Consider the following 12390-nt stretch of genomic DNA (forward strand, 5'->3'; position numbering starts at 1 on the left):
TGCACCTTTCCATTAGCTGTAGTTTCATCCAACATTCTGCTACAAGTGACCTGCTGAAACTTGGAGGAGCCCTCAGCGTGACCGACTTTGGTGTGTCAGCCGTGCATCGTGCCTGTGGGTTCAAGCCAAAACAAGTCAGCCACCGAGGCCTGAGAATCGATCATACTAGCCTGCCTGCTGGTTGTTAGTTAACGTCTTGAATACATCGACATTGTCCTTTAATGTCCATTCGACAGAGGCTCACTGCTGCTTCCATGCACCCCTGCCAGCCGACGGGTCTAGATTATGACCGCCAGCATCACTGAGGAAGAACATGAAGCCCCTGGTCGAACCTGTCTTTGTAGCATGCAAATTCTGGGTGGCACCCCCCTGTTTTCCAGCGAATGGTTTTGTTTTTCACATCACCAAGAAAGGTCTCCCGCAGCCCCAGCCTCCGGCAGGTCCGTGAACGCTGTTCTCCGCTTGAAAAGGTTGTGGTATATCGGCAACTGCCAATCAGGAAGGCCGGAGTTTTTTCAGGACAGGATTACTAGACGGGGAAAGCCAGCGACAGCTCATCACTCGGCCTGAGATGCGCTCAGTGGCTCTTCAACCCATTGAACATGCAGTCTGCTTGTGTAAAGCCATTGCAGCGGTTCGTTGTAATGATGTATGATCTAGCAGCAGAGACCTCTTAATAAGGCATGCATTCGACGGAATAGTTGAGCCCGCGGTAGAATCTCGTTCCTAGTGTATTTTCGTGTTGTGGCTATCCCGCGAGCACCGAGGGCAGTATGCCGCTACTAAACCCGAACGAGACGGTTCAGGCCAATGACATGGGCTGCATGCAACCTTCGGCACAGCTGCAGCATCTCTGGAAGCTGCTGAAAGGCTAATGGCTGGGGGGGCTAGTAGATCATAGAGCTACGTGAGCCAATTGACATTTTGGTCGGGCGCGAGTCGATCGGGTTGGAGTAAGTCAGTCAGTCAGTCAGTCAGTCGGTAGTAGTAAGTCATCATCGGGGAAGCGGATAAGCGGAGAAGCACGGAGGGAGGGAAAGGGAGAAAAGCGAGGAAAGCGAGGAAAGCGAGAAAATGCAAGAGGAGGTGAAGCCGAGCAAATGCTAAATAGAGTTCGTTGAAAAAGAGGGAGAGGAAAAAACACACTCTTGGAACTAGTTTGGAACTTGGAAGGAAGGAGGGAACTTGACCGAGCCGAAAGCAGCAGGCGCGGGGAAAGCAGCAGTCAGGTGACGGCCACTCGCGCCGCCGCTTCTTTGCCGCCCGCCAGAAAACCCCGGATCGGCGTGCAATCAACGACCGTCCTTCGTGCGCCTAATGCAATTGATCTTCCGCGGCCGCCAGGGATTTCCGTTGCACACGCTCTCCGCCCTACCAGCGATCATACGAACTGCTCCTTTGGCTCCTGAAGCTTCTCCGCCCATCCCCTCTGATCTACGGGCCGAAAACGGGTCTGACTCCACAGCCAACCAGACATTGTCATAGCTTGTCCGTTGCGATTACGACCAGGCGTATATCTACGAAAGCTCGTTGGTCGAGAATCACGGGGTAGGGATCTTTGCGAGGTACCCAGCTGAAGAAACTCCCATTTTATGTCGGCATGTCTAACTTCCCAGTACTTACATAGAATGTCCCTCAATCGTGTCTCCTATCTGGAGTCGTGGGAACAAAACCCCGCCGCATTCCGCCGCCAACCGCGTCCAGAGGACTCCGAGGATGAAGATGGATATCATGATCTCCCGGAGACTTCACTGTCATCGTCCTTCCAATCAACTATCAGCCGTCGTTCCTTCCGACAGCGCTTAAACTTCAACCCATACGCTGGGCCCGGGTGGAGCGAGGTGTCCGGAGATGAGGCCGATAGACACACTCTTCTCAGGGCTGCCTCACCAAGGCGCAGCCGGGCCGACGAAGTCGAAACCGAACAGCCTCCAGAAAACCATGTTGCCCTGAAAACACAAGACTATGAGAGTCTGGAGACGACAGGGGCATTTGAGGTTGAACGCACAAAGCGAATCTGTGGGTTGCCCCATCGGCCACAGGCAGCAGGGATCCTCCGACCTGAAGCAGCGCTGACATTCGTAAAGTGCAGGTGTGTATCGCAGTCATATATTGCTTTTTTGCGGCGGGGATAGTCTTCGGTTTTGCAGCCATCAAGCCCGTCCTGATCAAAGAAGGTGTCTACCGCAACCAGTGCTCGCAGGAAGAGCTCGAGAGTGGTTCGGACGTATGCTACGGACAGGAACTACGGTGCGTCAAGTGGCTCTGATCTACAAACAAGCAGCTGGCTAACAGGCCCTCCAGGCTGAATTTGATGTTCACGATAGCGGCCGTTGCCACCAATGTATCCGCCTTGCCCGTAGGGACAATCCTGGACACCTACGGCCCACGAGCGTGTGGCGTCATTGGCAGTATCTGTTTGACGCTGGGAAGCCTCCTATTCGGACTTGCCCCTAAGCTCCCAGTCGATGCTTACCTCCCAGGATATCTCTTTCTGTCTCTTGGAGGTCCCTTCGTCTTCATTCCGTCATTCCACCTGTCAAACACCTTCCCAGCCCGCTCGGGTCTTATCCTATCCACCCTAACGGGTGCGTTCGACGCCTCCAGTGCTCTCTTCCTCATCTTCCGTGTAGTGAACGAAAAGACAGACGGTGTCTTCACCTCGTCACGATTTTTCCTTCTTTACCTCATTGTCCCAATCTTCATTTTGGTCGCTCAGCTAACGATCATGCCGACAACATCCTACAAGACCGCCGGCGAGCTTGTCCGGGAAGTTCAAGCCCACATCGCCGCAGAGGCAACCGATCAGATCGACGAGGGTCTTAATGATCGCCATGAAAGTGAACGGCAACGCAATGACCGCCGCCTCCACCGGCAAACGGTCATCAACCAAATTGAAGATCTGCTATCCGCCGAGCAGCACCAGCAGCCACAGCCAGAGCCAGAACCGGCCAAGCCTACGAACCCCCACACTGCCGGCGGCGTTTGGGGTGCCCTGCACGGCCTCTCAGCCTTGCGTCAGATCCGTACCCCCTGGTTTATTCTTATCACTCTTTTCACGATCCTTCAAATGCTTCGAATCAACTACTTCGTCGCCACCATTCGCCAGCAATATACCTACCTCCTGGACTCGCCCGCCCTCGCACAAACCCTCAACTCGACCTTCGACGTCTTCCTTCCGCTAGGCGGCCTGATCTCGGTTCCCTTCATCGGCACGATCCTCGACAACGCAAGTACGCCATTCGTGCTGGGAACCCTCGTCACCACGGCCACCCTCATCGGAATCCTAGGCTGTATCCCAAGCATGATAGCGGGATATGCCAACATCGTTCTTTTCGTCATCTACCGCCCCTTCTACTATACCTCGGTTTCTGACTACGCCGCCAAGGTCTTTGGCTTCCAGACCTTTGGCAAAGTATACGGACTCATCATCTGTCTCGCCGGGTTCGGGAACTTCGCCCAGGCCGGCCTCGATGCCCTGACGTTCCGTGTATTTGACAGAAACCCCACCCCAATCAATGCATTCCTCACCGGCACCACGTTCCTCGTTGGGGTGGTAATGGTAGTGTACGTATTCTGGGAGGCAGGGAAAATGGCCGCCGCCTCAAAAGCCAACGAAAACGGCGTCGACGCGACCATCGCTGAGAATGGACTCAGCGTGCCCCGGTTGCACGACGGAATCGATTCCCGGGACTGGGCACTCGGTCGGGAAGGGGAACGCGCGCCGCTACTACAAGCCGCCGGAGGCGGTAGACATGGTGATGCGTCTTCGTATGGGATTTCTGGTCCTTAGGAGACGCTTGTCTTGCCTTCCTCCTTTTTCTTCCCCCCCCTCCCAATTCTTACCATTTGGATAGTCAGGGTAGGTTGTATACCTAGTTATACTTTCTCGTCATTCGTTTGTAGATAGATGTATTGGAGAGATGGATCGATGGATGGATCCATGAAGCATTATATAGTAGTTAGTTTAGGCCGACGAATGTTGAATATGATGAAATGATTGATGGGTGCTTGGTTCTCATCCCCACCAGCCTTTGCAAGGTATTGGTTTATATAGAATTTGTCGTAGTTACACACAGGTCTAATATACTGTAGATACCCAGCGGGAAATCCGCCAGCCCCTGCATCACATCATCCGGTGCATCATAACCTCGTAATTCATATCCTATCCAGGTTCCGGGGGACCACGTGGCATGTGGTATATTAGATTAGAGAGACGAAAGATAATTCTTGCCAGGAGATGTCGTATTATAGCGGCGAGAGTTCCTCCATTTTGATGAGGGATTGCTTCACTTCAGCCCAGAGGTCGCTGCCTGCTCGGTCGCAGGCCCGGTCGTACCAGAGCATTAGGCCGAGGAGTTTGCGGGCGTCGGACCACGAGCCAATCCCGTGGCTGGCGGCGGCTTGGCTAAGGACGTGCACGAACCAGGATCGCTCGGGTTGATCATCTGCGGCAATGCCGCCAAGCATGAGGACCCAGAAGAGGGCGATTCGGGCCTGCGGGTGGTTCCATGTTGATGCCAGATCGGAGATTTGGAGAACGTTTTGGATAAGTTTGGCGAGTTGGGCCAGAGGGGTGCTCTGTGCGGGCAGCGGGAAGACGACGCCAACGCCGAAAATGAGGGCGGCGATGCGGCAGGCCTCGTAAATGATTTCATGAGGTTGGTAGGCGGCGAAGCCGTCCAGTTGACTGGCGGCCGGTAGGGAAAGGAGGGTGTAGTGGGTCAGGTTGCGTTGGTCTGAGATGAGAGAATAATCGGGGTTGACTAAGTGGGCTTTCAGATGTTCCTCGACGATTTTCGTGTAGATGTACATGGCGTATATGACCTCCACTAGATCGGAGGTGAGACCGATGTCTCGGAGGGGGGCGTATCGGCGCTCAATATCTACGGGCGCGAACCCTAGCATTTTCTGCAGGCTAAGGCCCAGCCGCTCTCTGTGGAGGGGCATAAAGGGGAACACTGGGGGCATAAGGAAGGTGCTGCATGTCACAATGTCCGAGCTAGAATAGGGACAGGGTCGTCAGCCATCAGGAGCGGTGGTGTTTTAGGACAAGTACGAGCAACTTACAAAGACAGGGTTGCGGCTAGCCCAGGCAGAGTCAAGTTCTGAATGCCGCCCCGCAATCGTACCATCTGCACCAGACCTTTAATATGGACCAGATTCGGTGGAAGGGCGCCGTAGATATCGAGCCACTGCAAGCGTGGTAGCGGCGCATCAAACGGTGGGGTCAGATGGACTCCCCGTCCATGGTCTTCGGCGACATTATGGGCCATGCAAACTACGCTCAGAATCACTGCATCACACACCGCTCGGTTGGGATTGCTGACTTCCCGAGTCACGTTTTTGATGGTCTCCATTTCACAGTACTGCAAGATCCGCTGCTCTTCCGGCTGGAAGGAGTCCCGTGAAATCCAGCCATTCACCCACCGGAGGCGCTTGTGGGAAAGCGAGCCGAACACGAATGCCGTAAACAAGGTCCGGTCCTCTAAAGCAAGCGGTAACCAGTTGCAGCTGGCTGGCCGCGCCTCTTGGCCGGGAGAGACAGGTGTCAGGCCAGGCCACAATACATAGAGACCTACGGGACGATAAAGGTTAGTTCTCTGAGAGAGCATTTCACTGGGAAAGGTACAAGACGAACAATATTCTTCCGTGGCGGCAACTTCCGTTCTTGCCATATCCATTGGGTTCATATGGAAGGGATCCACGGCGGCACAACCAAAAGTCTCAATAATTTCCGGGGGTGTCGCAGACGAGCGGTCCGGTGGGCTGAGGGATTCGGGGGACGTAGTCCTTGTTGTAGCCTCGCTTTGGTCACAAGGACTTCCTTCAAGGTTCTGTTGCTGGAGCTGCCAGGAAGTCGCGGGGGACAGCTCCATTTCATCCGGATCGAAGTGGAGATGAGGCTCGCCCGCCCAACCCTCGGCAGCGGGCAGACGGTCGGAAAGGCCATAGTCATGGGGAGGCGGAGAAATTGATGAACTATGACGGGCGGACGTTTCGGGGGAGTTGCGTGAGGGAGCAGTCAGAGGGAAGGCAGGAGGCGTCAGAGCGGCAGGGGACGGAGAGCAGTTGGGAGGAGTCAATAAATGATGTCCAATGCCGGGCGGGGCGGGAGGCTGTGGCGGAGAACGACTGGAGGGATCTGGCGTCGAGGGGGACTGGCTGCTTTCCGGAGAGTCCGCGCCGGACGAACGATCCTTGGTCTGGTCGGAGATCCATTTTCCCACGTGGGCGCGGACCAGCCGCTGTATCTTGATCCGTTCGGTCTCTGATGCTGGGCGCGCATTGACAAAGTGGATGGCATCTTTCTTCCGCCCCGCGGTGACGGCTTTGGTTGACGACATATCTTGTTTTCCTTCTTCTTCTTCTTCTTCTTCTTCTTCCACCGCCAAGGGCCGTGGCCCATCAGGAGCACAGGATGCGACGAGGACGGTTGTGCCAAGCAGAAGCCAAGGGTAGCATTCTGTTCCGGAGACGCCAGGCAAGCGAGGGCGGACGGTGGAGGATTGTGCTCAGGAGAAGCAGGAGGCGATGAGGACAGAGGCAATGTGGAATTAGTAGGTCGGGAGGCGGAGGTGGTTTGGCTGGATCAGTGACAGCAGGACGAGCGAGGGGAAGGGAGGAGACACAGAAGCATCGGGCCGAGTCGATGTGATGAGCAGGAAAGTCGATGCAGGTGAATGCAGGTGACTAAGGACGATTGGGGAGGGGGAAGAGCAAGAAACCGATGGATGAAGGAAGAGCAAGGAGGAAGAAGGAAGAAAATAAGGAGGATGAAGAAGGAGAGCGGGAAGCGAAGAGGCAGAAGAAGGGAGTCTGTCGGGATCGTCGCTGGAGCCGCGGAAAGCAGATAACTGCCAAAAAGCAAAACCTCACCATTTGAGGGAACCGGGGACTATCTTTTCGGGGCCTGCAATTACGAAATTTTGGAATTTTTCCAGCGAGACAAGATCGAGGCCGATCCTCGCTCCATTGGGTTGCATCCTGGCCAGGCCAGTCCGGTCCATCGCGATGCCATCGACCTCCCCAACTACTAGTCTCAGTAGCACTCTGATCGATCGTCTCCTGCTGCTGCTTCTGCTTCTGCTTCTTCTCCTCCGTCATCCGTCCTCCGTCCAGTCATTCTTGGTTGTTCCCCTTTGCTTTTTGCCTCCCATTATCAAGACTAGGTGCCCATTTTTTATCCCATTTTTTTTTCTCTCTCTCTCTCGCCCTTTTGACAGCCAGACCGCACTGGCTCTGATCAGCCCATGGATCCGCCCAGCAGCCCCGTCGGTCGATGCGGGGAAATTCCCAGGGAAAGCCCACAAAGCATACCTAGTCGTCCCTATCTATCTGCCATCGGACCAGTCCGGTGCAGACTTGACAGGTCACCTCCCCTCCGTCACTCGGTGTTCGCCGTTTCCTGCTTCTGGGTAGTCCCCGAACCCAACGGACCAGAAGCTATTGGAATGGGATGCGACAGATGGCCCTAGTCGTCATCCGCTGCCAAAATTACGGAGTCGCGCGGATAAGTCCCGAGGCAGCTAGTAGCTAGATAGTAGCTAGGTAACTCCAGTGAGTAGGTAGGCTTCCACCCCGTCGTGCGCCATCACATTAAGGTTATTGCTCTGCTCGCCTCGCCCATGGGTGCCGGATTGCTGATGATTGGTGGGGTTGGCTTCCTCTCCGCGGTCGGAAGCCTACCATCACATGAAGACCCGGGCTGTGACGTACTCCGACCAGAGTTCCTGTCCCTGGGGAAGACACCGCGACTCGGTTGAGGTTGCGAGCTGGAGGGTTACGCCGCAGCTGGCTTGCTTCCCATGGTCCCCATCAAGCCACGCGTTACTGGCTTACTCTGCTGTGACAAGGGGGTGCCATGGTTCGTCAATGCATGTGGGATGTATATCTATCGAGAATAACATGAAGACGTAACACTTCGTTCGTTAAGTCTTAGAGACCCTAGTCAAGCTCAATCAATGGGTATTTTCCTCCCTCCCCAGTCACCGGGTCCTGGTACTGCTCCAAGGCCTCCTCAACGGCCGCCATGTACCCAAGCACCTTCTCCTCCTGCCATCTCCGTCCAACCACCTGGACAGCCGTGGGCAGTCCCGCCATCTTGGCCGCGTCGTAATGCTTCCATGCACCTCGTGCGACAGCGTTGCTCGCCCCGAGCTGCTTCAGTACCGTCTTATACGGGCCGGAAAGTGCATCCTTCTTAGCATCCACGTGGGAGACAGGCAGAACACCCGCCGTGTAATCCAGCAAGTTCCAGAGGAACGTGTAGCCGCACGATGACACCGCATCGTGCATGGCCTTGTGTGGGAGAGCCGGGGTCGCGTTGACGGGGCATAGAATAAAATCATACTGCTGCGCTTCAGCATCCCACCAGCTGTGCCAAGTGGCCCGGAAGGCTTCGCGCTGCGCGGTCAGTTTCCAGAGCTCTGCTGCAGACTTGGGCGCAAAGCCGCGGATCAGAGTTGCCCACTTGACGTCACGTCGGATGTACCGCACCCAAAGGTAGTAGAGATAGCGCAGGGGACGCGGGAGATTAGAAATTCGGGTCAGCTGGTCTGCGCCGGGGTCGGAGGGCTCAAAGCTGTGGAGGTGAGAGTTAAACGTGACACAGCCGTCGGAGTTAAGCAGCTGGGAGGCAAGGTTGAGACCAGTGAACGTGTCAGCCGTAGCGGGTGGTGTGATCTCAGACACGGTATGTCCAGCGGCGGTGAGGGCAGCCACCGTGGTGGAGATAGCACGTTCGATGGCCGGAGTTGGGGGGACGACACCTAACGAAGGTCAAATATGTCCAAACAGCACCATCATATCGCCCCACTCAGAATACTTACCATCGTTAGTCATAAGCCCGATCCTCAGTGTCCTACTCTTGGCTTCGAGCTCCTCCTCCTCCCTCCAGGAGATCGGATGGACGGTGTGGTCGTATTTCCAAGGCTGCATACCGACAATGGCTTTGGTGAAGTAGGTAAGATCGTTCAATGTACGAGCCATAGGGCTGAAGACACTGGCAACACCTTCTTGGCCAGCCATGCTAGTGTTGACTCCAACCTTTGGCCAACGGCCAGTGCTGCAGCGCAGGGAGTAGATACCACTCCAGGCAGCGGGGACACGAACGGAGCCGGCGACATCAGACCCGATACCAATGCGACCACCGAGAGCCAAAAGAGCACCTTCACCACCAGTCGAACCACCAGGAGAGTATTCCGGAACATGCGGGTTGCGGCAGTGACCCCAAAGAGCGTTTGCCGACTCGAACGACAGAAGTGTTACGGGCAGCGCTGTCTTCGCATATGGGACCGCACCTAATGGAGCTCATTAGCACAGGCAATTTTTTCCCGCGTGACATGGGAATCTACCAGCATCCTTCAGTAGCCTTGCCATAGGACCATCCTCCTTGTATGGCTTACACGCAAGCTTAGTATATCCTAGCGTAATGTCGAAGCCTTTGACTTGCACAGAGTCCTTTAGAGAGATGGGCACACCCGCAAGGGGGCCTTTGAGATTGACTTCCGATTGGACCCATGATTCGGCCTCGGGAAGAAGAAGCTCGGTCACACAGTTGGTCTTCTCGTGGGCCTTGACCGCTACCTTGCCGTAGGTGCGGAGGACATCGATGGGCGCCAGGGCGTCATTCTGGACTTCGTACACCAAGTCCTCGATGGGTTTATTAATGATAACCTTATCGACCGCCGAGAAAGGCGCATGATAGTCCGGAGAAAGCGAAGCAAATCGTGCCGCCCGTTCCCTCCTCTTGAGGTCCCTATGAACTGTCGGTCAGCCACCACGAGCGCAGCAAGCGAGCATCGGGGCTATTGGCCTACCGGATGCGACGGTACGTAAAGTAATCAAAAGGAGGAAGCATCGTGCCACTACCTAAGGAACTAGGAGCGATAGAAAGAGAGAAACTTCCACGCAGAGGAAGTGTCCGCCGGCAAAGCAGGGGCGGTGCCTGCCTTTTATTGCGGGGGAGCACAGCACGTGCGGAGAACCCCGATAAGCCGGACCCGCTGATAAGCGTGGAGCCTTGGCCAGATAAATACGAGAGAAAGAGAGAGAGAGAGACAGAGAGAGAGCTGCTCAGCAGTCATGGCCATGTCGGGGCATACCAGCACTTTAATTCCTAGGTTGTTTTCTAGCAGGCTACATATTCTTCTGTTTGTCCGGCAGATCTTTTAGGTACCTAGAGCCCCTTTGGATGTGTCTTTCCCTGACAGCGGAATCACATAGGTACCACACGTGACTGATAAGAATGCCGACAACCGGCTACGGGTCTACCCCATTGGGTAGGTCCATGCGGATAGCTGCCTCTCTACGCCATGGCTTATCTTGTTTGACTACCAAAGCAGATTGTAAGCGACCCGCTTGTCATTTGAGTAAAAAAGGTCGGCTATCGTAATGTCGGGTCTGTCGATTGCTGACTCTCGGCCAAAAATTGGCCCTGGGATAACCACAGTGGCTCTGATCTTTGATGTCTCGTCATAGGCATCATGAATGTCATAGTTGCGGAACTCGAAAAATCTCACTCATATTTACCCCCGGCATCGCCTGTTACATACCAGAAGCTGGCATCTAGAAGCGGGTGTTTTATCTGATAGTCAACATTGAACGCCGTGAAAGAAAAGATTAAAATTCATAGACGAGACCTGCTCGTCCATATCCAGCCCGGACGCCGATATTCACAGAGGTCTTGGCCTGTCCAGGTCCGATCATCTTCTACCCAAGACCGGTTTTTTCTGTCGCGGGGAGGTCCAATAATGCTCTCCGTCTTGACACAATTACAGTATGATGCCCACAGCGGAGATCAGATGCTCGACAATGCAATCATCAATCATAGATCACAGATTGTCAAAAGTTCATCAAGTGAAGCAACAAGATGTTGGTATTTCGTATTCGTCCATGAAGCCGACAATTCTCGGTCCCCTCAAATCTGATCCGATTGATCTGGTAGTGTCTGAAGCCAGTTGCGAGATTTGAGCCACAGGATGACGACCACAATAGCGGCGGCAAACAGCGCTATTATGAGAAAGATCAAGAAACCGCAGATGAAGGTTCGCCTTTTCTTCTGACGTTGGCTCTGAATCCAGGTATCTCTACATCACGAGTTCCAAATGATCAGCCAGATGGTCATAACCGTGCAGAAAGGATCATCTCCAAGGATTTGTACATACGACCAGATGGAGGGTTTTCTTTGATCTGTGCCGGCCTTCGCCTCTTCGTCGAGGTGAATAGCGGCGGAGAAGCGTTTCCAGAACGCCGGGTCCCGGACAAGAGCCATCTCACGCTATTTACTAGTTGCGAGACATGGAGGACGGTTTCTCGTATGTGCAGGGTCGGGGGTTTGTATTGTATTGATTGGCGGCGGCCGTGCTGAGGCTCAACCTCCAAGGTGGGGTGCAAGTTCTCTAGGAATACCAACAAGACTATGACTATAACTGGAGATAGGGCACTTTTGCCTCCAGATGGAGTTCAGGTGGAAGATAGTGGAACAACGGTTGGATAATTCTAATACCAATGGTATCGAGAGAGAAAGAGGACAGAGAAAAGACCGAGGGATATCAGTTGGGAGCCCACGCGCACATAAGATGACAGAAAGATAAGTTACCTGAGAAGAGGAAGGGACGAACGACGGCATTATTGTGCCAATTCAGTAGCCTGGGACGCTGGTGACTTGCAATGCTGTTGTATAGGGCCCCGAATTCCCTACGGCGCGGCGGGAATGACTGGACCGGTCCAGGGTCTGTGCGGAATCCGGATCGGCATCCTTTGGGCCAATCAGAGGCTCCAGAATTTGACAAGCCCCGCCAAATATCCAATCAGAGGGTAAGATACGGCCCATGGTTCGATTCAGTAAGGTACGCGTCATGCCGGCCGGCTGGATCTGGCCAGGAACAACATGGTGGCCAAGTATTTACCAACAAACAAACTGCAATCGGGGCGGCCTTCTTCAGACTGGGGCTGAGGGGCTGATGAAGGTGCCAGAAGCGTGCGAAGTATGCAGCCAAGTCTGAACTAAGAAATTGTGGTTGTCCCGGTGGTCTGAGGGAATTTGCGCAGCATACTTTCCGAGATTGGGGAAACCTTGAGTTTGGATGTGTACCAGTACCACCTGGGAACTTGACAGATCGATCGAGGATCTTGCGATGTGAAGCGTCTGTGGTACAAGCTACAGGCACGTACATCATACTACATGACCTCAGGGTTGTGTCCGATTAAGTGTGTCATTCCTGATGGATGCAGCTGTCACGTACCTGCATGTCCAGTACCACCGGGCTGGTATCTATCTTACTGTGAACTACCGCCGTGGTATGTACTGCCGACCCTGGTGACTATGCATTGAAGAACAGTCGACTTAATGGGTTCTGGAGCATGAACGATAGTAGCAAACCCCAA

General features: G+C 54.4%; 5 protein-coding genes across 5 annotated transcripts; 1 reads left to right on the forward strand and 4 right to left on the reverse strand.

Annotated features, from left to right (window-relative positions):
• Positions 1 to 1308: 1308 nt before the first annotated feature.
• Positions 1309 to 4010, forward strand: BO94DRAFT_537870 (putative MFS transporter Fmp42). Its single transcript, XM_025612369.1, has 4 exons — positions 1309 to 1565; positions 1628 to 2019; positions 2088 to 2250; positions 2305 to 4010. The coding sequence occupies exons 2-4, from the start codon at positions 1629 to 1631 to the stop codon at positions 3791 to 3793; spliced, it is 2043 nt and encodes a 680-aa protein (XP_025464597.1). The 5' UTR covers positions 1309 to 1565; position 1628; the 3' UTR covers positions 3794 to 4010.
• A 10-nt stretch (positions 4011 to 4020) lies between these two features.
• Positions 4021 to 6520, reverse strand: BO94DRAFT_185855 (uncharacterized protein). The gene is made up of 3 exons (XM_025606009.1): positions 5642 to 6520; positions 5071 to 5578; positions 4021 to 5002 (listed from the first exon to the last, which is right to left on the reverse strand). The coding sequence occupies exons 1-3, from the start codon at positions 6345 to 6347 to the stop codon at positions 4249 to 4251; spliced, it is 1968 nt and encodes a 655-aa protein (XP_025464598.1). The 5' UTR covers positions 6348 to 6520; the 3' UTR covers positions 4021 to 4248.
• A 1007-nt stretch (positions 6521 to 7527) lies between these two features.
• On the reverse strand, positions 7528 to 9862 carry BO94DRAFT_603923 (putative acetamidase; the record flags this gene model as incomplete). Its single annotated transcript, XM_025616451.1, has 4 exons — positions 7528 to 8771; positions 8832 to 9302; positions 9357 to 9760; positions 9822 to 9862. The coding sequence occupies 4 exons, from the start codon at positions 9860 to 9862 to the stop codon at positions 7948 to 7950; spliced, it is 1740 nt and encodes a 579-aa protein (XP_025464599.1). The 3' UTR covers positions 7528 to 7947.
• Positions 9863 to 10428: 566 nt separating this feature from the next.
• On the reverse strand, positions 10429 to 11275 carry BO94DRAFT_626675 (uncharacterized protein; the record flags this gene model as incomplete). The annotated part of the gene is made up of 2 exons (XM_025617369.1): positions 10429 to 11090; positions 11169 to 11275. The coding sequence occupies 2 exons, from the start codon at positions 11273 to 11275 to the stop codon at positions 10922 to 10924; spliced, it is 276 nt and encodes a 91-aa protein (XP_025464600.1). The 3' UTR covers positions 10429 to 10921.
• BO94DRAFT_603925 (uncharacterized protein) lies at positions 10952 to 11723 on the reverse strand. The gene is made up of 2 exons (XM_025616452.1): positions 11172 to 11723; positions 10952 to 11090 (listed from the first exon to the last, which is right to left on the reverse strand). Exon 1 carries the CDS (start codon positions 11630 to 11632, stop codon positions 11375 to 11377), a length of 258 nt encoding a protein of 85 aa, XP_025464601.1. The 5' UTR covers positions 11633 to 11723; the 3' UTR covers positions 10952 to 11090; positions 11172 to 11374.
• Positions 11724 to 12390: the final 667 nt, after the last annotated feature.

This window comes from Aspergillus sclerotioniger (assembly GCF_003184525.1).
Source record: "Aspergillus sclerotioniger CBS 115572 chromosome Unknown BO94scaffold_25, whole genome shotgun sequence".
Classification (NCBI taxonomy): Eukaryota; Fungi; Ascomycota; class Eurotiomycetes; order Eurotiales; family Aspergillaceae; genus Aspergillus; species Aspergillus sclerotioniger.